Source organism: Leptosomus discolor, chromosome 3 (assembly GCF_034619465.1).
Source record: "Leptosomus discolor isolate bLepDis1 chromosome 3, bLepDis1.hap2, whole genome shotgun sequence".
Classification (NCBI taxonomy): Eukaryota; Metazoa; Chordata; class Aves; order Leptosomiformes; family Leptosomidae; genus Leptosomus; species Leptosomus discolor.
This window is the reverse complement of record NC_141393.1, coordinates 15,123,041-15,147,700: the sequence shown is the minus strand read 5'-3', so window position 1 is coordinate 15,147,700 and position 24,660 is coordinate 15,123,041. Positions and strand designations below refer to the sequence as shown.

Genomic DNA, 24,660 nt, shown 5'->3' with positions numbered 1-24,660 from the left:
CACTCTGACCCCTACACAGCTTAAATTCTTAGGAATCTCCATGTCAACATGATGGCCATTATTCATAAGTAACAAACCTGGACACTGTACCCTGGTGCTTTCCAATCCAACCAGACCACTAAACCCATTGCCAAAAATAATGACTAATGAAATGACTAAGAGGGATGGGTAACTGAAAAACAGAGGCTGCAGGAATGACACAATACTGTGAAGTATTAATTCTGTCGGGGTGCCTGGCACTGTTTGCGTATTTTATATACTTTTCTCTTTGGGAACACAATGCCAACCCAGTCTGGTCATTTTTATTGCACAGGAGAGGGGAAATCCTTCTTGCAGCAGGAACCTCATTGCTGCAAAGTAAAGTCATCCAGAGGAACAACAAAATGTTAAAGCAAGCCTGTATATTAGACCTTAAATAGTGATTCAGAAAGGCAACAAATGACAACTGAACCAGAATCTTCTCTTGATACTTACAGTACACAGAAATAAGAAGTGAGAGAAGCGAGACAGGAGCATGGCAATGGCAAAAATGAGTTGGCTGTACCAAAACTTCTCTTAGTATCCTTGCCAAAATGCCCTGTTGTCTCCTGAAATACAACATAATGGCAGTCAGGGAGCAAGAAGTCTGATCTAATGCTCACCGAATCAATAGCAATTGATTTTTCTGATAACTCCCATGGACTTTGTCTATGTCCTGCCCTGAAAGAGTTCATTTGTTCCCTCACTATTTGATCGTATTTCTTCCTAGAGTGGATCTCCAAGGGTTGAATTTCTCTGGATGTACATGTCTATTCACAGTAATCCTGTTTAAGTTCTTGCACCGCTTGCTTTATCCACATATCTGTTTGCCTGCAATTAAGCTTCACACGTCCCAAGTACAGAGACACACTGGAGGGAAAGGGAGTTGGCCAGCTTCACAGAGGGACTGTGTGCTGGGAGCAGCAGCAAGAAACGCTAACCTCCACCAGTTTCCCAGTTTGGCATTTGAGCTGCAAAACTATCCTTACTGTAATGACTCGAATTTTGTTGCTTATTGTTTGCTCACTCTTCAAATCAGAACTGCTCTGGGCTCCTTGGGATGAAAGGTTCTAGCTAAGTACATATTGTTGTTATTAAGATTATTCACAAATAGAAGTGTCAAGGTAGATTCAGAACAAGTTCGGCTGAGGTTCATATATCTTCCAGGCATCTATCTGTGCTGTTATATAGTATTAAGGTGTGAACAGGGAAAACCATGTAGCCAGTCAGTGCTGTGTTTAAGTGGCCTGCCAATTCCAGCTAATCACCAAGTTATTTACTTCCAGTTTATTAGGCCGAAAGTGCCACTAGCTGTTGGCAGCCTCTAATATTTACACCTTACTTTCCTGGGGTCTCTTCAAGCACTGCTGTAATAAAAAAGCCATTTCTTCCAGGTTTAAATGCAAGAATTAATGCACAGAACACCACATAAGGCCAAGCCAAATTCTGATCTCAGTTACAAATGTGCAACCCCATTGATTTCCAATGGCTTAATTTGCAATGGTCTTGAGCTGCTGTACTTGAAAGCACAATTTGATCCACTGTTTTCACAGAAAGGAGTAACAGCAGTACCTGTTATACACTCGTGAGTATTTTAAACACAGTAACAGTTGGACAAATATCAATCACCCTCAATGGCCCTCAGATTCATTTCCATCACATCCAATAAAAAAACCCAGGATGAGCAATTCCTCAAAAATTAGCCTAAATTATTCTCACTCATTTTATACACTTTGGTAGCTTTTTATTATTTTAGTGTTTGAGCACCTCAGAACCTTCCACCTGTCCTCATAATACTCCCATCAGAGACCAAAGAGTTGCAATTCCTTGCTGAATTGGTGGGAGACTTTCCATGGAGAAATTAAGGGACTTTTCCAATGTCACGGGGAAAATTCAACAGAGGCTTGGATTTAAATTTCCCGAACTATAGAGAACAGGACATGCAACATGAGAATCTCCTTCCCTTACCAATACTTTTCACTGAATAGCAATAAAAGTATACAGCAAATTCTCAAATCCACTCAAAATATTCTTCAGCTTGGACTTTCCTTTTTTAGCCAGAGACAGGATCCTTTCACTGACATCATTAAGGACCCCTAGACAGGGATGCTTTATTTCCTCCCACCTGTAAAGAGAGCTTGTTGTTGGTCTCCTAAAGCTGCCTTTTCCAAGGAACACTCCCTGTGCGGTGTTCTGCTCTGATTTTAAACAGATGATTAAGACTTACAGCCATGCCCTCAGTTGTGTAAGGCCAACAGAGTATCTGCCTGTACAGAGCAAACACGAGATTCCTGATGCTGAGCTTCTGATGTGTGTTGAGCTATGTGCTCCGCGTGAAGATCCCAACCGCTTTACACCCTCCTGCTGCCAACATGAGGGAGTTCCACAATTTGCTCAGGGCCAGGCACACCTTTATTCATTGGAAAACCTGCTAAGAAGCAGCCAGAGCAAACCAATACTGACTCACAGCACATGTGTACTTGCTCAAATGACCACTTCCAGCAACAATAAAATACTGTGGACAAGCCCTGTCCTGCAAAAAATTACACATTCACAGCTCATTCGGCAGGCTGAGTTCATTGCAATGAGGAAAGCCACCATGTTACAAAGGATAGCTATCTTTACACATTTTCTCAAGAATGTTTTCTCCTACCCCACATAAGGATGTAGGAACAACCAGTCAGGAGACTACACCAAGAGAATCTGCAACATATTTTGCTGACTGCACTGTCAGCTGTGCCCCATCTCTTGACTTCCGTCCTGGCTCTCCTCCACAGAAATGAAGTTTACCGTGCACTACAGACCAAGCAGTAATGTTATCAGCCACATGAGTATCTCATCAGCTTAATTTAGGATAGTCATATTTGCATCAACTACATTTCTTCCCTATAAGAAAAGAAAGCTAAGAAGAGGGTGGAGAAAGAAAAAGAAGTAAAGGAAGACAAAAAGCAGAGTTTTGGGTTTTAATAACTTGAAAGTACGACCTCACAGGGAGAGAGCTATCATTTGTTTTGGTTTGGTCCACTTTCAGATTTCCGGTCACTTTGTGAGGTATATCAGTTGGGAACTGTTGACATTATACCACAGTCAGGTAGATACAGGTCAGCAAAAATCATCAGAAACAATCAAAAAGGTCAGGTTTTACCCTAATACAGTGTAGTTACTTGAAATGGAAAAGTCTCACTGCTCACTTCAGTACAGTCTATGAAATAAAATCCAAAGATTTTAAGAAATAATTGTATTTGAAATTAACATCATTATAGTTACATCCCAAATGGAAAAGACAGCTAAATGTAAAACCAGTGTCTCCTCTGGTTGGAGAGTCCTATTCAGGTATCAGGGGAAAGGAAGGTCCCGCTGGAAGTACTCTTCTTTGGTGTAATTTTGGCACGATTACAGTACAGAAGCTGATGTACCTGGAGCTCTGGGATGCCAGTACCTATCTTTCTCCATGACTCCAACTCCTTTCTCTGTCCCTTTTATCCTCCATCTCCCCTCCTCTCTCTCTTTCCCTCTGTCTTCTGCCACACACACATCCCAAGTCAGCCTGATTTATAGACAGCAAGGAAGATTTGTCTCGGTCTCTGTATCTCCATCTGTCCATCTGAGAAATAGTATTCTAGTTATAGATATTACCTGGATAGCGATCTAACAAAAAATAAAAATGCAAAGGCTATTTCACAAAAAAAATATCTAAGTGACTAAATCTGTCAAGCTAACTAATTTTTCTCATTTGTTCACAGGAACACTGGTGAATATTTTAAAAGTACAAGAAAGATTTTTAAAACAGGCTTTAAAAAGCAAGTGCTCTGTTTTTTGGAAACACTGCCAATCCTACTGCCATTATCAGAAATGTATGCCCTTGGCCAAAATCTCTCATCCTCCACTCTGACATGCACTGGCTGCTAACGTGCTGTTACATACTGGCTGAGAAGGTATACTCCAACAGCCAAGGGAGCACCGCTAGTGAAAGGACTGTAAAGCATTATGCATTACTAAACTGGAGAGCCTATGAGAAAAGACCCTGTTTGTACCTGCTTTTATCTAAAAAGCTCTTGCTCTTATTGTGTGTAGATGTACGTTGACGTTGGCTGGACAGTACAAAACCTGATCTTGTGCCCAGGTAATTCAGTCTTTAGCTCCTTTTACTGTCTGATCTCCACAGATCTGCATGAACTCAAGCAAGCAAACTCTGAAAAGCATTTAGCCTGGCTTGCCAGAAATGCTCGAGCACCTACCTGAGTCCACAAATAAAAAAGAGAACAGTATCAACTTCTTTTTTTTTTTTTTTTAATGCATTGAATTAACTTCAGAATCAGCACTGCGCATGCAATAGCACCGGAAACTGAACTTAACTGCCCTCGGACAACATATTAACACTACTCCCTAAGTTAAAACTGAGAGACAAAGTCCTGGTTGTAATCAATTCACAGTGCATTCTCCTGAACTGGAGCTTGTCAAGTAATTCTGACAATTTGAGGATAACACTGTCTCATGTACAGATATTTCACAAGCAGAGAAAAAAAATACCTGGGATACATTATTTGTTAACTGTTCACTCAGCTCATGATAGGTGTGTGACTCCAAACTGTATTTGGCATCTAACATCTCTCTTTTGATAGATAGCGATATCTCAGCAGCCTGCTCTCTGAGCCAGCACAGACAAGGAATGGGCAGCACACGTTCATCAAACTAACATCTGCTTTCAATTCTCATTTATAGATGTGGAATCCTTTCAACTGGACATTAATCATTCTCTACAGCAGCAATTAGATACTTGAGACAGATCAGAACAAATCAAATTAGCCTTATTTATTAAACAAAAAAAATCCTAAGGAGCAAATAAAAAAGATACCAGACCATCCTCTGTACAGCAACATAAAAAGAAAATTAAGATACTGACACACAGGAGTCTAAAAGCTTTCAGGTGCTATTTTCAAAGCCTCAACTGTAACCAAATAGCAGAGAGCTCGACTGCAGTATGCCTCATAGATTATTTTAGCAATAAGGTATAATTGAAAGGATTAGCGTGAATGTAATGTTTCCCTTCCAAAAATTCCAGGAATGCAAAAATGACTCTCATCTGCACTGCGTGACTCATGTTTTCAATGCTAGAACTTCATTTTCACTCATGAGGAATTCAAGCTCAGGGAAATGTTACCACAGAAATCCTCATTCAATCGACAAAGGAAAATATCTCTCTCTCCTGCTGCAGTTAAACAAAGCCTAAGACACGTATCTTTGGAGAATCTGGCTTGGTTCAGCTTCAGGCAACGAACAACCTGCACACCAAGGAGAGACACACTGCTCTCACCGAGGGATCACGCAGATCACCTTGAGGAGCTCAAATTCTTGAGGCTACTCGAACCAAGCAGAGCAGCTTCCTCTTGCTGGGTTTCCTCAGCTTAACATAGCAGACAGCTTTCAGCAAGCAAGGTGGGGGACACTGCCACGTTTGTGTGGAAATTAGTAGCAGAACATCTGTAGATCACAAGACAAACTTGAACTGGTCTAGGGGAAGGTGCACGGCTATCCACCAAACACCTGATACTCTATTTCCTTCAATTGCTTTTCCCAAAAATTGCTTTTGTTTTTTAATGAGGAAAAAATGTAACACATTTGTGACAGAAAACTGTCAATGCCTAAGTGAAGAAGAGCTCTGACCATCTAGATTACATGTATTAGCAGCATTTCAGTGTTTTTTTAATAAGGAGAGCTAAATGTTAAGGAGATTACAAGTTTCATGAAAGAATACGTCTGGGAACGGCAAGAGGGGTTTGTCCATCCACACACAAAAAGATTTTCGTCTGCCTTTGCCACGGATCATGAAGCCAATTATCTGCACCCATCCAGAAAGCCCCAGCCCATGCAGGGCTGCCTTTGCTGCTGGAAAGTGCCAGGGTGGGACGAGCAGGTCTAGAGGAAATGTGGTTCTGCTGCACGCCCTGAAAAACTGTGCTGATTTATCGCCTCTTCTCTCAGTACCTACTTAGGGTGTCCACGGGTGGGATGGAGGCTTGTGTGGGAAGCAGGAAGACACTTTTTGAAGTGAACCCATTAGACCTCTCCTTCTCTTTTGCTCTTCCAGAGCCTCCCATGCTGATCCTTCCCTCTCCCTTCCCCAGCTCCACATACACCTGACTGTAATAACAGCAGAGATACCATCTGGGGTTAGCTCATTACATGTTTATTACTCCTTTGTTTACTTCTTCATAAATATAAACTGTTGTTACTTGTGCAGGCCTGTGCATCTAGCCCCATTCTGGTGAGCCTTAAAAGCCCCAAATTTAAAATAGCCTAAAGATGTGAAGAATCACGGCTGGCATGGCAGCCCAAAAGGCAGCCAGTTAGCCGAGGTACGGAGAGAGCCATTGCAACATGCAGCATGTAGGGACGGTTTTATATTTAAGATTTCCTGGCTCGGAGGTACTCTGTTAGCTAGTTAGATGTGGTTATAAATAGAAGCGCCTGCTGACATCAATCACCACAATTTGGCGATGTGGCTACCGATGTGAAATTACAAAAGGGACAGGTACCTTGCAAACCTAAACCCAGTTTATTGTTGGCCAGATCATTTATCAGCCAAGGAAAATAACCTTTCCTCCATCTTCTGTGATCTCATGCAAACAGGAATCTGAGCAAGAGAGGGAGGAAGGGGCCTTGATTTTTCATTTTATTTCATTTTTCATTTGGTTCAATGTAACTTTAAGAAATATTAATCTGCTCCTTCGTTTAATTTCATCTGTACCACCGGCCAAGAGAAATGCACTAATTTATAAGTTGAAGCAAGCCTTGAGATAATGTCACCCACCATTCATCCAAATTTGTCACTAGCATCCCATTAAAGCTGTAATTATTTTTTAATTAAAACTAAGGAAGCTGGCATGCGTGTGCCTACTTTATACATCTGTTATGGGTTAAAATAGCTTTTAAAAAATGTTTTTTTAGACCGCAGTCTTTTGTGGCCATGGCCTATGCCAAAGAAAACGCAAACTTGCTTATTTTCTCCATGGGGCGCAACACTGCCTATGTGTGCCTGAACAGATTCGACTGGCCGTGAAAAGAATTCTAAATAAAACACAAACATGGAATTTGGCAACGCCACAGAAGCGAGCTTAAGACTAATTCCAGCATGCGGACGGCTCTCACACAGCAAGTCTGGCTCCACTATAAATGAAACCAGGCTCTGTAAAATCGCCAGTAAAGTTTGAGTTAGGATTTAAAGAGACAGCACTCTTATTCCAAGGTTTAAGGGGGGAAAAAACCACACGCGCCCGCGTGCACACACGCATACCCCTGCTTATTAAGGAAATTCATGCTGGCCCAATAAGTCTGTACGTTGCAAGCTGTGTTTACTTTCAGCAGTCATTTCCATTTGAAAAAAATGCGAAGTTAAAACCCAGCAATTTCACTTTGGAACTTGATTTTTAGAAAAAAAATGCTGTAATTATTACTGCAGGGACCACTAGCAGTGACAGCAATGAAGGACCTACCTGATGGCAAAGTTGAAATAATATATTATAAAGAAAAAATAGTATGAATGTTTGGGGCAGAGCAGAGGAAGGGAAAGGTGTGGATGAAGAGAAGCTCCATAGCCGGAGTGGCCACAGACAGAGAAGACTGCTCCCGTCAGACAGCCCAGCAAGCGTGATGGTGACCCACTGGGACTTGCTGGGAGGAAGCTGTATGCCATACAGCCCCATGCTGCCATGGCGAGGGGCAAATGTAACCCTGGGGCAATGAAATCCCCTAGGTAATACCTCCCTGGCAGTCCCAGCCAGCCTCTGAGAGCATAGACATCCGTGAAGAAAGAGTGAGGAGTAAGTGAGAAACAGCATTCACTCATCTTTACCTATTAAGAAGAAAACAAATTTAAGAAATCTCATCTTATAATCACAAGACACGGCCTGGCAAACTTAGCAGGCAAGGGCAAGGAGCAAATTATCTAAGGCAGTGACGGTACTGTCTCCCACACACTCTTACTCTCCCTGACAGCTCTGGATGATACTAAGCCACCGAACTAAAATTACACCTCAAGTGCCCACCTCAAACCCTGACCATTGTTTTTTTCCTCAAAAAGAGGAGAGCAGAAGGGAAGATTTCCTGGCTAGAAGAGCTCAGACGTTTATGAGTGTGCTCAACTGCACTAATGAACGTTGACAGTGGTGGTGGGAGGCAGAGGCTAGCACCACTGCAGCTTTCACACCGCTCCTCGTGGAAAACGTGCAGAGAAAGCACGAAGGAAATTAGGAGGGAGTTTACAGCAATTTCACAGGATTATTTTACAACTACTCCATGTATCTATTGATAATTATAGTAAAGTGTTTAGCTTCAATAGGCAACAGAGTTTTAAAGATTCTACCTCAAATTTACAGCAGCGGTGTTGTTCAGTTCAAGGAGAAACGAGAAATAATAGAGAATGCCTTTTTTAATCATTTTTATATTTTATAAAGTTTTGCAGAAAGGTAAAGTTACTCAGTAATCTTGTTCTCACTGTAGGCAAAACCACAATGATCCTACTCGAAATTTAATCAACAGTTCACACATTTTTATAAAGGATTTGGATTATCAATCCATAAAAACTCAGACAATTTTTGCACAGATTTCACATTATAAGCCTGTCTGTGCCATAATAAATGAACTTACTCTCTCCCTGTTCAACCAGAGGAGTGGAGAAAATAACTCAAATCTCTACTGGAAGATACAAATAAAAAAAAATAGTTTCCCTGCAGGCAAAGGGCTCTGGTGCTATGCTGAGGTCTTACAAGGTTCCATGAATTGTTGGGTTTCACCCTGATCACCATGGGCAGTTTTAAATGGTATGTATTTCCCAACTATACTCTGATTCTTACTTGAATCTCTGTACATCCCTGAATTCCACAGACTGTGTTCACAGCTGGCATAACAGTACAACGCCACTGAAGTCAGAAAACACCTCATAGAAAGATGCTCAGCTAAGCATCCCTAGGCAGTCTCTAACCCATCTCTCAGGGGACTCCTGGCATGGTACTGCACACCCTGGAAGCACCACGCTTGTCACGCATCCGTGGAAGAGACGTAAGGATCAGGTTTAGATCTGGGTCTCACACAGAGTAATCTAGGTCAATACAGGACATGTAAGGAGACAGTCGTAACACACAGAAGGGATAGGATGCTCCCTTCACATTGCCAGGGGAAGTACTGAAAATAATACATTTACGGTTGGCTCCAGATAGCCAAATGATGTTTAAACAAGCATAAAAGCTGCAGGTATGTTGTGCAAACTGGCCTCTCTCTAACAAGAGATTTTTTATGTTAATAGCAAAAACAATAATTTAGAAAGCACCGTTTCATGGCGTGATTCCAGCGCCTGTGTCTCCCCACTGCCTTGCTCAGTGCCTGCATTAACCTCATTCCAGAAGTCCCAGGACCTCTGACTCTTACAGCTGAATTCATAAAAAATGTAAGCTGTCGCTATGTGGGATGTTTGCCTGTTTCCTTCCAAATGCACGTTTTACTGACTCATTGAACCTGGCTTTCCCAGCTTGTGCTATGGCAGGTTGTGTTAGCTAGAACAGTGACCCATAGAAATGGTTTGATTGAGACAAAAACAAGAGGGAAATAAAGATAGCAAAGACACATACCATCCTCTAGCCTACCAGATTTCTGTACGTACGGCAAAAGTGCTTGGAAAAGCCTGTCCAAAAGAAAGCAAACAGCATAAAAACGTATGTTGCTAACAGTTGCTCAGCTGTTTACCGCTCAGCAGAAAGAAGGACCAACATGCAGCACACAGGAGCCCAGTGGGGCACACGCAAGGTGTGTCAGCATGGCTTCTCTGACTCAAATCCCTTTCTGAACATAAAGCGTCCCATCCGAGCACCCAACTCTTCATTTCATCCATTTTTATGAAGCACTCAGAAAAGGAAAAAGAACACAGGTCCTCTGAATTAGGCAGCTCTGGAGGGACATGGGGCAATTTTTTTGCAGTTCTCTGGCCTAAACCTGAACCACACCAGGAATACATGATCGAATTCCTCCCCACACAAAAAAAAAAAAAAAAAATCACTACAAAATGTACAGCGCCTCACTGTTGCCTTCACCTTTCACAGTCTGGCTTGTGAATTAAAAAGCAGTTCTCATCACAACTACCTACACCATATACCACGGCTCGCCCTACTTCCTTTGAGGCTGAGCGTTATATTTGCGCACAAGAGATTTATCTCTCTTCTCAAAACTGAACAGCCCAATTCACTTTCTGGCTCAGACACACAAACACACCCGCACATATCTGACAGAAAGCGAGAAGAAAAGTGATGACAAAAAGCTACTGCTGAAGGGGCAGGAGAAAACTCCATCCTGAATATGCCAGGTGAGGCTCTACAAGTGAACTCTTTAGCATATGCTATGTACAAATGAATGGCAATCTACTGAGAGAAAGAAAAAAATAATTACAAACATTTATGCTTCGTGCATGTGTATATAAAAACAAAAAATCAGCTCTCAGAAGCTGGTGCATTGCCCAACCAAAAGGCAAGGCACCTGACAAACACTACCCCTAATTTTGTTGCTTTGTAGGTGATTGCTTCCTTCCTTCCCTTCCTGCAGTTCATTTCTTCTCTTTTTAGAAAGTGTTCACCAAGAGGCATTTAACTCCCTGAAAAGGATGGAAAAGAGGTGGCAGCAGGGAGCGGCTGGTCCTATCCTACAAACCATCACTGGTGGTCACCCTGCTGCAGAAACACGAAAGCCATTCCTGTCCCTTTCCTGAATACAAACACACACCATGCTACAACTTCAAAAATATGTCTGTTCCTCCTTCAGACAACCGAGGTGTTTCTGGACATAAAGGCTGCCAAAAGCTACAGTGGTGACCAAACCTTGCCTGTTGCGCCCCATTAAAGCAGTCTTTATTTATGCTGGTGTCTTCTGGAAAGTACTGCACAAACGCCAAGAAAAAAGAAGACTCCGTGATTTGTTTGGGTCTTCTGTCAGGGCAGCAGGCACCTTGCCATCAGTGATGCCTCTTTGTAACCAAGCTACCCTCTTCCATTCTAAATTACTGATACTCCCAAATATTTAATGAATCAAGGGGAAAAAATGGGGGTTATTACAAATGGGAACAACAAGGCACAAGAAAGTAGCCCTGTAAAAAAAAAAAAAAACCTGCTCAATGAGATAGAACAGAAATGTCCTTCCCTTGCTTTCCCATAACCTCCCCTTTTGCCTCATCTCACCTGATACCACCAAAGCCTGTTCATGTTTTAACAAAGACGGATCAGTTGCTGTGCGGTCCCCTGGTACTTACCCATACTCTGAAGTCACCTACTCCTAACCCAGCCATCGCTCAGCAAACTTTAAAAGGAAATAAATTCGTTCATTCCAATAAGCAAACTATAAAATCACCTTCATCCATCTTGTTCCTATATTTTAAATTTGATTGTGGCCAGAGAATTGCTGGCTAGGAATTACCCTTCCCCCACCAGCACATACATCCTTTAAAAATGCAAAATCTAGCCCTCTATTTCAATATTTCTGATGTCAGTGACCGGTGTCGGCTCTCCCCATACAGTAACTGCTTTAAAGCGCTGCATACAGCACTGCATTAAAAATTAATTACACATGCTATTTTATTGATAGTGCATAATGTAATGAGCACCAGCTGTGCTAAACATCCAAACTCCTTTTTAAGACAGCTATAAAAAAAGAAAGAAACTGCACTTCCAAATGCTTCTCCTGTCAGAGGAGAAAAACAGCAACATCTTGGATGGATTTGAAACAGGATTCTTTGATTTAGCTCTCCATTTGGAGCGTTTGAAGAGTTCAGACTCTCGGGCTCAGCATAGTGGTATGCGATTGAGTTAATTCTCTCAATGTTGGAGCCATTGTCTTTACTGCAGGCAATGTTGCCTCGAAACCTTTTGTCCCAAGACTACCAGATTCAGTTCCACATGTTAATATTGCAATTAAGGGCTTTTCTTTTTTCCTGGGATGTCTGGAAATGGTAGGCATCCCCTTTAAAGCACCTTTAAATATCACTATTGCTCCTGCTGGTTCTTAACTTGACATAATTAGGACTTACAAAGTTATAGTGATCGAGCGTCTGTCTAGAACAAAGCCTCAACCATGTTAAAATTGCCAGCGCCACTGCCCCATGCAGCACCCTAATTTTAGTCGCCTCTTTGCAGTCTTAAGGTCTCTTCGCTGCCTCTTGACAAACATGCCATTCAATCAAAAAATCAGTTTGTGATTAGATCCATCTATTTTGAGTTTGGATCTGATTTTAATATCTGGTGAGACAGAGAGCTGCATAGACAGACAGGTCACATATGATTTTAATACTTGGATAGACGGATGAACACATAGATTGATAGATAGATGAAAAGATGGATGCATACACTCAGACTGATGCATTACCGTTTTTAGTATATACATCTCTCACACATCCCTGCACTCTGTAAGTACTGTCCACAAAGTCAATTCTACTATAGCATGCATTAAATATTTCACTAAAATAAATACATGTAACCATGACTAATAGGGACATCTCTCCTGAATGTTAGCCAGTACTTATGCAAACCTCTTCTTTATGCAGCAAAAGGAAAAGATACATTTACAAAGCCTCTTGGGGAAACTACAGGTCTTTGTCTGCCCTCAGACACATATAACCAATTTCTCTTCCTCCTCTCAAAAAAGGACCCAGTGCTGATCAGAAATCAAGATTTAGTGGCCTTTTTTTTTTTTTTTTTTCGGATTCCACTCAACAAAAAATGAAGAGTAGCCATTGTCCTGGGACTTGATGAGTTAGGAGGTTTTTGCTGGATGAGTTTGCATTCTCCACTCTGATTACTATTTTGTTTTCCATTGATCCTCCTGTGTTAATAAAACCCGATCTGGAGTGATCAAAAGCTTCCTTCTTGTTCTAGTAAGAAATGTGCCGAGTGCATACCATATCATTAACATAAAAGTTTTTCAAATAATACTGCTTTCTAAACAGACTGTATGAATTGCATCGAGCTTTTTACTGCAGGGTGGTCTAATCTATCTCATCTTATTGGCTAACTCCAGTTATAAAACCAACACAAAACAAATACGGTGATATAATTGCAGGAGGGAAAAGTATTCTTTTAAAACCTATTATTTACTTACAGGTACTTTTATCTTTACTGTTACCTTAACCTTTGCCAAAAAAACACCAGACTGGTTAAATGACACAATAAATATAATTTCAGTAGCCAAATAAACTGATATTAGCTTTACAAGATGACTGTGTGATTTTCAGAATGTCCTAATGACTAATACAGCTGATTCCTTGAAATAATAGGAGCTTGTTCCTCTCTTCTGAGCTATGGCCCCATGCCTTCCTCTGTTTTAGACCTTAAACTTCACAGCCTGTCCATTAATCACTGCTGTCCTTGCCCACTTGCTATTTTTATATATGCAACGAAGTATTGTAATTGCTTTCCACCTCCTTCCATCAGCCTACATGTGGGAAGGAAGCAGTTTCACTGGTCAGCTGAATACATGTGTATTGGACAGACTTAATTATCTCTACAGAGGTATATAAAACCCTCACTCATGGGCCCAGGTCCAAAGATTTTGGATCAAGTATTTATCTGAATGCAGGCATAGGGGGATAAATTATCTGTGCTGTTACAATTCCCTTTGTCTTATGCCGATTATAATTCCATTTCTGGGGCTTTTGCACTGTAGGATCTTCAGGGCAGGGACTTTCTTCTTTGGAGAGCACACTGTAAAGTGCCATGCACTTCTGCACTGAGATTTTCAAAGCTCATTTCTCGTTAACTTTAATGGGAAATGGGCATCCAAATCTCTTAGGCAGCTTTGACAATTTAAGCCTTAATGTACAATATTAATAAATCAGCACCATAAAAAGAGCCTTATGAAGATGTATTGTGAAAAAATAGCCCCACAAAAAGCAATGCAGTGTATGTGTGCCTGCATACGGGCATATACTTTTCTTTACATAATTACGTCTCTCAACAATCATTTGCATGTCTCTGTTATGCAAAAAAACCTGTGTGTGTTTTACAGTTACTCTGAGCAGTTGCAATTCATTGAAATGAAATAAAAAGCAGGCTCAAAAAAGCACCCTAATCTGGCAAGGGGTAAAGCAAAATGAATGCTTTGCCCATGTATATTTCAGATCCAAGCTACACAACCCTGTGAATTTCATGACTCTATTCCAACTTCTAATTAAATAGGCACTAAAAACATTTAAACGGGAGAAGCCAATGCAACAGACAGAAGCCTCTGAGGCAAAAAAAATAAATAAATAAAGAGACTGAGAGAGAGATTGTTCCAGTGGTAGATACTTTTTAAAGTCACATGGAAAACAGACCTTTACTTGCAAATTCCTCATCCTGTGGTGCCCTGAACACAAAGAACTGAACAAAGACAGAGGGGACCATGACCAGCATTGGCCGAGTGACACAGTGGACACCCAAGCAGCCTTCCCAGCGCCATTTACTGTGATTGAAACTACCATCAGCAGCACATTTTCTACAGATCGCAAACAGCCCTGGATGAGGCAGCACGATTTCCCCTGTGCATGACTGAATGCCACTCAGCGTTCCCAAAGATCGGTCTTATCTAGGTCGGAGACTTCCAAATGCAGCTTTTACATGCACATACCCCAAATCCCACTGGCAGCCAGAAGTTTAGATTCTCCAGCACAAAACTGCAGGAACTCTTGAGGGCCCAATTTGTGAGTGCCCAGCAGAGATTTGGGAGTACCTGCAACTTCAAGCCTTCAGAGTCACAGGCTGCTTGAGAGCTACATGGAAAAACTCCAAGTCCTGAATTAAATGAATGCTGAAAAACAGGAAAGGTAAGAAATGATGAAGGAGGAGGAGAGGCGGGAACTGTTGATGGCTTTTGTTCAAAGAAGGAAACAATTCGTCAGAAGCAAGAACAGGGCTGACAGAATAAAAGGCTAATCAAGTCGGAGAGACAAGCAGAGCTCTAAAGCTGGAGGAAGCGACTGTTGCAAATACCTATATTAAAAAAGAGGGCACAATGCAAGGATCATCACTAGATTATTAGTCAACACAAAGAATTCACTTTTCTTTCATTTCCACAAAACATTTTGGGGGCTAGAAAGATCCTGTAACCCTTGCCACAGGGTTTAAATCATGTCCAGGCTCCTACACAGTGAATACTACAAGAGCTAAGAAAGGGTTAAGTAGACATAATCTCTTTTTTCAAGGGAAGAAAATGTTTCTTTCAAGCAGAACTTGACCAACTACTGTCATAAACATGTAGCATGCACTTTGATATAACCTATTCTCTAAGTGCTGCAGACTGCAGCAGTAATTACAGGAAGCCATGATAACAGGTCTTTCTCTCCACAGAGCTGGCACGGCTCTCCCAGCAAACAGGCAATTCTTAAAACTCAGCGCACAACTCCAAAGTGAGAACTCAAAGTACGCAAACTACAAAAGCCTCACCTTCCCACGTTCTTTAATAAGTTATTCCTTCCTTCTTTTTCTATTTTTAGTTGCACTTACTTCCCTCCCCACTAGCTGCTGGCATCAGAAGCCACAGGGAAGCAGGGCATCCAGTTCACTGTTACAATTACCTGCTTCCCAAAGGCACCTGCATGCATACTGCACCAGTGAAGACAGAGAACAGTAAAATAGATCAGCTCCAGTTTGGTTTACTGGTTACAGGGAGGAGAGAAGGGGGGAGGCAGGGGAGCTATCCAACTTTCTGATCCAGCACTCACCATTCGGAAGAGCCCACCTCTACACCCATCTCAGGTGAGCTGGTCAATCTGCTAAGGCTGATGAAGCAGAGCCTGACTAAAACAGCATCCCTCCCCCAATGCATACGGCAGCTCAGGTAGGAAATCTGACAGTGCACCGCACCACGCAGCACGTCGCTGCAAGACCAGTGCCTGTGCCCTGGTGCAAGCAACTGGGTGCAGGCTGAGCCTCTCCCAAGCAGCACAAGAGCCTTCCTCGTGCACACCGAGCTTCACTGAGGGTTGAAACAGGACCCTGCAGAGGGCTCTCAGGATCATCCCGAGAATATCTTATCTTTCAAGACCAAGGGTTTCCAAGATGTAAATTTAAATTTCTTGCAAAACTTTTTGTCTCGCTTTATTACAACAATGAGAGATATACAGGGACATACAATGAGAGATGTACAGGGACATTCTCATGAGATACAGCGCACCACTGCTTGTGGAAGGAAAAAGTTGAGCACAGCAAAGTTTTGCCAGCTTCAGGGGTACATGAGGAGCCATTTCCCAGAGGCTTTACTCCTAACAGCCATTGCTGTCTCTCTAAATCCTCTGGTCCTCACACATTACTTATCCAGCATCGTTCTTGGAACTCCCCATTGAAACTCCACACACATTAGCATGAACGAGGGCTGCAGGGTTTGGCCCACCGCAGTGAGACTCCATAAACACTTGTGGATTTTGCCACAGCTGTATTTTCTTTTAAGCCCTCCCCATCTTCACCTCTCCAGCCCGCAGTTCACCATAGACCCAATCTTGCAACTGAGCCACACTGAGAAACACCCACTGATTTCAAAGAGATCACTAGGTCTGAAATGATGGGGTCTGGCAACAATATGTCCGTGTCCTCTTTGGCTAGCTCAGTACGCCCTCATTTCCCCATCACTTTCCCCTCCTCATGGTGACAAAAGTCAGGCATCCAAAAAGGAATAAAGGAAAAGAAAAGCTGACGGGGCAGAGACAAGGGATGTGTGGCAAGTTACCAAGCAGCATTTTCTCAAAGCAAGGGAGAAAACAGCATGGAGCACATACATCCTGCGTGCACATGGACGTGGAAGAGAGCCTTTAATATGAATAATTGGGGAGGGAGGGAAAAAAAAGGAGGGAAAAAAAAACAACTCAGATGTTAAATGTTATCCAATTAAGCTTAAAATAAACAGCCCAGAGAGATGAAATCTTGATACTGGGGTATCACATTCTGTGAGGAGTCTCAGACATTTGTTCACAACGTGGCATAAACGGCCTGGCAGCGGCCACTGGCGACAGCTGAAGGTGGGCAGGCAAGAGGGTAGGGATGGGGAGATGGAGGGAGTTACACACCCTTTCCCGCTCCCCATCCTCCGCCAGAGTGGAAGGGGAAGGAGGAAGGGGAGGAGGGTAGTTTAGGGCATTTTCTCTGCCTTCCCCACACGACCCAGCGAAGGCAGCTCTCCCACAGCAAAGACGACATCACTTGGCAGCACTACTGACCTTCAGATAGCGACAAAAAAAAATGTTTCTATTACCTGACAACTGACAATGACATCCAAATGTGCCTGACGTCTCAGTCTGAATCTCAGTCTGAGTCCCGCCAACTGAGACTGCACGTGCACCACAGCAGGGCAGGCTAAGGCAGGGCGGGAGGGAGGCCAGTGCGCGGAGAGGTGACGTGATCACGGATGTGTGAGGGTGGGAGGAGGCAGCTATGGGAGCCCCCGGCAGGTTTGCAGGCCTGGACGGCCCTGGAGAAAAAACAATAGAAAAAACTGTCAGTCGGATCTAAGTTTGAAGGGACAGAGGAGGCATCATCAGGGGAAACAGGCGAGGCGGGGGCTGGCTGCCTAACGCACGACACGCTTGGTCTGAACCCCTCTCTAGGCCCGGCTGAGGCTGGTGGGCTCATACTGGGCGGGGGAAGAGCAAGAAGAGACCTGGGGGCCCCGCAAACCCAGGCTGGGGGCCTGTGAGTGGCACAGAGAGGGGCGAAGTCAGGGGGGACGGCCAGCCCTGGCATGGAGCAGAGCTGGAGGCAGCGGACATTGCCACCAGCACTTGCTCAGGGACCGAATCAAAAGGGGGATTATTGTTTTACGGCTGTGTTAATGCATTGAGCCGACACAAAACTGGGCAGGCTTTCCACCGAGCCGCTGCCGAAGCGGGCTCCACACACCAGCGTGGACAAAGTGCAGTGACTTAGAGCTCAAATGGCTTCAGCGAGGTGCCAGGAGCCGCGCTCCCAGAAGGAAGCATTGGCAGCCACTGTACTGCCTTCCCACTTGAGCTGCAGCCAGTTGTGCATTTTGTATGCCCCGATTATGCAGGCTGCTTCCCTATCGAGTCTGCAAAGAAGGGAGCAACCTTTTTCCTGGTAGCTAAATGATGATACTGTAACCTCCAACCATATTATTTATTTTTAACCCCTCTAGGAATCACCTGCCATTTAAAAGCTGTATTTAAGAGTTTTCTCCTGCTCCACTGGAAACACTCACTCCTCCTGGCACTAGTCCAAACTGAGCTCTGCGGCTTTGAAAAACTAAGATACTAGTCTTAAATATCGATATACACCTGCACAAATACAGATATGCACAAACATACACATACACACACATGCAGAATCAGGTAGGAGTCGTATTTTTGGCTGGCACAAATTAGCAGAGTTTAAAGGGAAGTTAAGCAAACGGCGCCACTTTACATCCACCAATAATCCCACCCCCCTCATTTAAAACTATGCCTACCACTTAATTATTAAATAAAGGGTAGCTACTAATCAAGGGCAGGTTCTAAATGAAGGTATGCGGTGGAGTGGTCGCCATTAAAAAGCTGGCATTTGCCAACAGATACCGCACAGTGGTAGATCAGAAACCACAGTTTCCCCCTGTATTTAGATCAGGAAATACGTGTGTTAATTGTGGGGTATCTTCTGGCAAATGCTCTCTTTTTTTAATGGCGGCGAGTCTGGCTTTGTATGCCTGTGTGCCTTGCAGATACATGCAAACACCACGGCAGCAAGGAGAAATATTTGTCTGTGTTCCCTCCAAACCTACAAAAAACATTTTCTGAAGGAGCCTACACTGTGGCAGCAAGGAGAAATACTTATCCACACTCCCTCCAACCCTAAAAAAGCAAGTTTTCCAGGGAAGCCTCTCCACCTCTAGAGTCCTGATTCAGAAACTAGGCCTGCATGTTGATCTGACAGCTACACATGAGGCAAACTGGGATACTTCATCCTTGGCAGAGCATCCAGCGCTCCAGTCTGCAAGGACTGCATTTGATTTTGTCGTTTATCTTAAATGGCTAAGAGACCACCAGTGCAAAACATTTGTGTGAAGCTTTTGCCAAAACCACAAGTGAAGAGTCTAAATTCCCTGTGTAAATACTTGAGCTTCAAGCATCAAGGATAAAATTTGTGCTCTTTTGTGAGGACTGGTTTTAAATAGAAGCCATCTCTGTGGCTTGTGGGATGAGGAAAGATTTTTTATTTTGGGGGCTCAGTTGCTTGGCTTTTATAACTGTTTGATCTCCCTGGAAGTACTACACAAGCAGGTAAAGATAACGACTATCCAGATCACACCTACATCGCATTTTGGGCAGGACTAGGTTTCCACTAGGCATGTGGAAACTGATGTCAGACATGGATGTGCGTATGAACCAGTCTGCTGTCACTGTAACATACATGAATAATAAGTTTGGATTTTCATGGAACAAGCAAAAAGTAACAATTCCCTCCAATGATTTAACAATTTTAATTTTTATGCCTAGTATTATAAAAATAACTAGGCTAGCATAGGCTATGTTGAGATGCCTGGGCACTCGTCCTTGCTGGGAAAGTTGTGAGCTTGAAATTGGGATTTAGAGTAGGACTACAGGGCAGCTACATCTTAGCTACACCTAGACCTGTCTGTGGCCCCACCACGACTAAGGGCACAGGTTCCTGCAGTCACCCTCCCCTCTGCACATTGTGGTGCCATACTACGGCTTTGAAGGACTCCATCACACAGAGGAACTATATGAAGTCTGCCAAGTGCACCATCAACAACAACTGCATGGGGTTTTAGTGTGGAGGTGCATGGGTCCTAGCACGCAACACTCCCCTGAGAGCAACAGCCTCTCCTCTAGTCCTGGTGGGTCCCACCTGTCCATTGGCAATTAATTTGACACAATCTACACAGCCCTGAGGCATCCAAGATGTATGAGTTCACCAAGTGAGTAGAGGGAGGCCCTCCCTGCTCTTAACCAATACATCTCCTCTAGCATGAAAAGGGAAATTAGGTTTCAAATAGGAGGTTTCTAACCATCTGGGCAAAGAGATTCTGTAAGAGCCTTCCAACAGAGGTACTGGGGGCACGCTAGCAATCTGCTTTAACAAGGTGCCTAACAAATTTATGGGAAGGACTATATGAACCAGTTGCCAGTGAATGGATGGAACTGAATGTGCACTCAGAAGGAGTATATACACATGTATACATGAGGAAACCTAAAAAAGTGCTAACCTAGTGTCAGAAAGGAAAGATGTGGTAAGGGAGAAAAGGAATGGACAACAAGAGACTTTGGCAGATGCTTAGGGAGTCTCACCACCAACGCTGAGTCCAGCACTAAGAGACAAAGATCGTGGGGCTATCAGAACAGGAAGCTGAGTTTGCCCCTACAATTCCTCCTCCTCTTCACTACCACTCTAGGGTTTTCTTCTTTGTCACAAATCAGGACAGTCTTATAGAATCAGAACAAGCAGCAAATCACAAAGAGGGAAATTGTATCCATTAGCCTCGAGGAAAGGCATGGAGAAATGGAGAGCTCCACCACTAGGTACGTGATACCTTTTCATAGCTGTAGAAGGAATAACAGTAGTGCTCAGAACTGCTCAGCTTGTGTTTGCTAGGAACATGCCCATGCTTTACCTCTCCAGCTCCTCTTCTGTGTGATTTTTCCCCATAAAGGCTCTATGTGTAGATGTGGCACTTCAGGACATGGTTTAGTGGGCATGGTGGTACTGGGTTGATGGTTGGACTTGATGGTCTTAGAGGACTTTTCCAACCTAATGATTCTATGATTCTATTTAAAGCTGAAAATGAAGATGGGGGCTCTACTGTTCTTCAACTTAACTGCTACAGGTGATGGACAAACACAAAATGAACGGACAGATACAGGTAGACAGATAGAAAGTATCCTAAGGTGGCGCTGAGAGTTTTCTGTTCAACACACGCAGCATTAGGCGAGAGAGAGGAGCCAACCTCTTGAATTCTACAGCCGATCAACTACATCATGTTGCACACAGGTTTCAAAAAGAAAACATTCCTGCAAACCCCTGACTGCCACAAAGGGCACAGCCACAACTGACACTAAGGGAAAGCAGACCATAAGAACTGCGCTGCAATCTTAGAGGCAAAAATCTGATCCTACGGGTTAGCAGGGACACGCATGCAGCTCTGTGTTTACTTGGACATCTCTGACACGATGTGTGAATCTCGATTTTCCTCTTGGGTCAGCACTGGGAAGTCACTCACCTGCACTGCAGATCTCAATTATATATTCTGCATTCATTCTGCATGGATGTGAAGGGGAGTTTTGCACGTAGCATGACTGTGAAACATGCACAGGGGCTGTCACCGTGTAAATAAAAGATCTGCATTGCTGATGGCAAAGGAGGATTTTGTCCTCGTGCTTTAAACAGGCTCACCATATACTCAGTGCCTGTACACGGCAGTAGCTCACAGGTTATGTTGACTCCCAGGCACCACTAAGAGTAATTTTTTTGCTCTCTGCTATTTTTAAACTTGCAAAGAAGAAAATCAGGTAAATTGGACATGACCCCAGAAGATGGAAATGAGCATAAGAGCCTAGATGAACATGACAAAAGCCACAATCAAGGCGTAAATTGCATCCTTTTGTTGTCCCTCTCCCTGAGCCTAGGCATGACTGGCTGTACGATATGGTATATGTAAAACATCACACTCCTCTGGCACATCTGCAGAAAAGTCCCTGAGCAAAGCACAAAGATGAAGCCACAAGCAGCTTTCACAACGTCCCACCCCAGCTTGGTTCAGACCAGGGGACCCGATATTAATTTAACAGATCTTGCTTTATGTCTCATGTCACGTGTAAATGGAGCCACACATAACTGTGTAGCTGGTGTGTCCCTGGGGGTGTTGTGTGCTTGCCTGGGTGGGTGCCTGCGTGTGTGTCTGTGCACAGGCAGGTGCACAGGCAGACATGCAAGCCATTTGACAGGGTATGAACAAAGTTTTGCTGTGTGTGTCTCTGTGCCTGTCTGGTGACGGAAAATCAATCAATAGCTGGTTAAAGCTCAGTTCCATTATTAAAAAACTCTCTTTCAATAAAAAGAAAGACATCTGTTCGTACAGTATACGGCTACAAATTCAGAGTGCAGGCTGCAGCCTCTTCCCTGCCCTGTGCCCGTCATGTTCAGGGAGAGTACTGCAGATGTTTTGAGATGGGTTTTACATGTACCATTGCAGCAGCCTTGAACAGACACATCCAAAAGTGAAAGACAGATCTATCCACTAATCTTTCCAAGCTTTTCCTAAAACAAAACTATCTCATCTGTATTACACCCTCTCATACAGACCGTTCCCACCTGATATTATTATCTTTCCACCATGTCTCTTTACACAGGCACTGACAGGGTTGACGAAGCAAACATACACAAGCACACATGTGTACAGAGACACAGAGGCACAAACATTCCCAACTGTAACTAGCAGAGCAACGCATGCACACCCTGTGAGTGGTGGACATACACAACATCCCCCAGGAAAGGCTAAAGGATTCGGTGGTATAGGCAGACACTCTATTATACACACTCACACACAGAGTCCGGTGCTCAGCCAGACACACCTGCACACCAGCCTTTACTTCTTCCCCCAGCACACACACAGTGGTTTTGGAGCAGTTCCCCCACACCGACTTACAATGCTAAGACTAAAACTTTGCTTGAGCTGGGAATGGAAATGCTGCACTGGGGAGAGAAGAAGGAGGGCAGGGAAGGGATTTTGTGTTATATTTTATTCAGGGATTTTTTTTTTTTGTCAGACAAGGATTCCCTTTGAATTGATACATTTCTTTCTCCCAAGAATTTCGAATGATAATGCATAAATGAGTCATAGATCAGCAACGTGGTGAGCAAGAAGGAGAAAGAGTGTGAGTGAGGGGCACTGGCACAGAAATTTGACAGTACCCCAACTCCCCCCCCTTCCTCCCCCCATGCCAAGACATTAATTCTCACAAGTCGGAGAAAATTACTATGCATGAATGCAAAAAGCATGATCAGGAGTAATTAACATGGCTTCATATGCAAATTTTATTAATGCAGAAGTACAAAGTCATTATGCAAATGAAACTTACGTCAACTCTCTTGACAAATATTCATCTCTAAAGCTCAAGTTTCTCCCTTCTAATTTTTTTTTTAATTTTTTGGTGTAAAACCAAAAAAAAAAAAAAAAAAAAAAAGTGGCGAGGACTGTTTGACAAGTTTGCAAAGTTGTTTTTCAACCGGAGAAATTTAGTCTTGCATTGTTGATATTTTTTTTATTGTTGTTGTTGGCAGGTACACGACAGCTCATGGAGGAGAGCGGGAGGATGGGGGACGCGGGCTACCAGCAGCAGGCAGCCAATCAAAACGCCAGCGGCTGTAATGAGCGCGATTGATGACTGTTTGGCTTTACTGCAGGGTAATGAACTAGAATCCAGTCTGAGGAGGAAAAAAATATGAATATTCATGAAGCTGTGCTCCTGCCTTTGATGATTAAAGAAATTTTTAATATTCAAATAAGCGCTTGCCAAGTGATTAACAAAGAACAAGCACGCAGGAATATGGAAATGGAGCTGTGGAAGATTTGGGAGTCACAGTCTGTGCAGAAAAGACAGCACAAAATTTCATAAACAAGATAGGCAGATAACCCAATTCAAATCTGAGCAAATAAAGGGGAAAAAATCCCGTTCTTTTTCATCAGTTTGGATATTGTATCAGTCACTTTGTTTTAGAGTGCAAAGGAGAATAAAAGCAACCGATGCAGTAAGACGGGGGGCGGGGGGAATCCAAACCCTGAGAAACCCAACCCAGCAATTACAAAGTAAGAATCCTGGGTGAGAAACCGATAGAAAAACGATGGCGAAGTCCACTGTCTGCTGTGGGCTATTGCTTTTCAAAAGCAGGAGCCTGCCTGATGCTGAGAGCCTACCGGCTGCTGAGAACCTCCAACTTATTATATACAACAGGCAGGAGTCAAAAGTATCCCAAAAAACTGAGACCAGTCCCTGCTGTTAAATCCCTTCCTTGGCTAAAGAGTACACTGTGGGGCTTGACCGCTGTCTGGGAGAGGAGGGAGGGAGTGCAACAGAAAGAAGAAATATTATTGCCAGGGGAAAAAAAAGGCAAAAAAAAAAAAAGTGCAAAAGGAGGGTGCAAGGAGGTCTGAGCCGCCCACCCTAGTAATCAGTTGGTAAGAAATATATTTTCCGTGTCTGAGCCAGAAAGGTCCTCCACTCCCCACAGGTTTCTGAGAAAGGATACAAAAATCCAGCCACGTTACAAAATGTCTGATAAGTTCAGGCTCTCACAGTTTAATAGCTTTACTATGGATTCACACTGAAGCACATAACAACAATATTAGCTGCTAAAATGACTTTGTGGTTAAAATTCACCTAATTAGCAGCCAGCGACATCCTTTTTTTTTCTTTTTTTTTTTTTTTTTGTCTTTTTTGGAAAAACAGTTAACTTTAAGGCTACTTATACCAGAATGAAATATGGTTGAGCTCTTTCTGTTACTCAAAATCCAGAGTAAGGATGTCTTCAAACTCTTAGGGTGCTGGAAAACCGACTCACCTTCTTTGCTATTAGATCCCGGGGTTTCACAGGCCTGTTTGGTTTTTCTGCAGATCTTTAAAACCTCTGGTTAATTATT

General features: G+C 43.2%; 1 protein-coding gene across 4 annotated transcripts in view; it reads right to left on the bottom strand.

The window, feature by feature from the left end:
- BCL11B (BCL11 transcription factor B) overlaps nt 1-24,660 on the bottom strand; it is a 91,694-nt gene that overhangs the window by 32,153 nt on the left and 34,881 nt on the right. For 2 of the 4 annotated variants that reach the window (XM_086462269.1, XM_086462270.1), the window contains exon 3: nt 17,269-17,484. The exons of the other annotated variants lie outside the window; for them this stretch is intronic. In XM_086462269.1, coding sequence (XP_086318395.1) covers nt 17,269-17,484 — 216 coding nt within the window. The remainder of the gene's footprint in view (nt 1-17,268; nt 17,485-24,660) is intronic. 4 annotated transcript variants of the gene reach the window in all.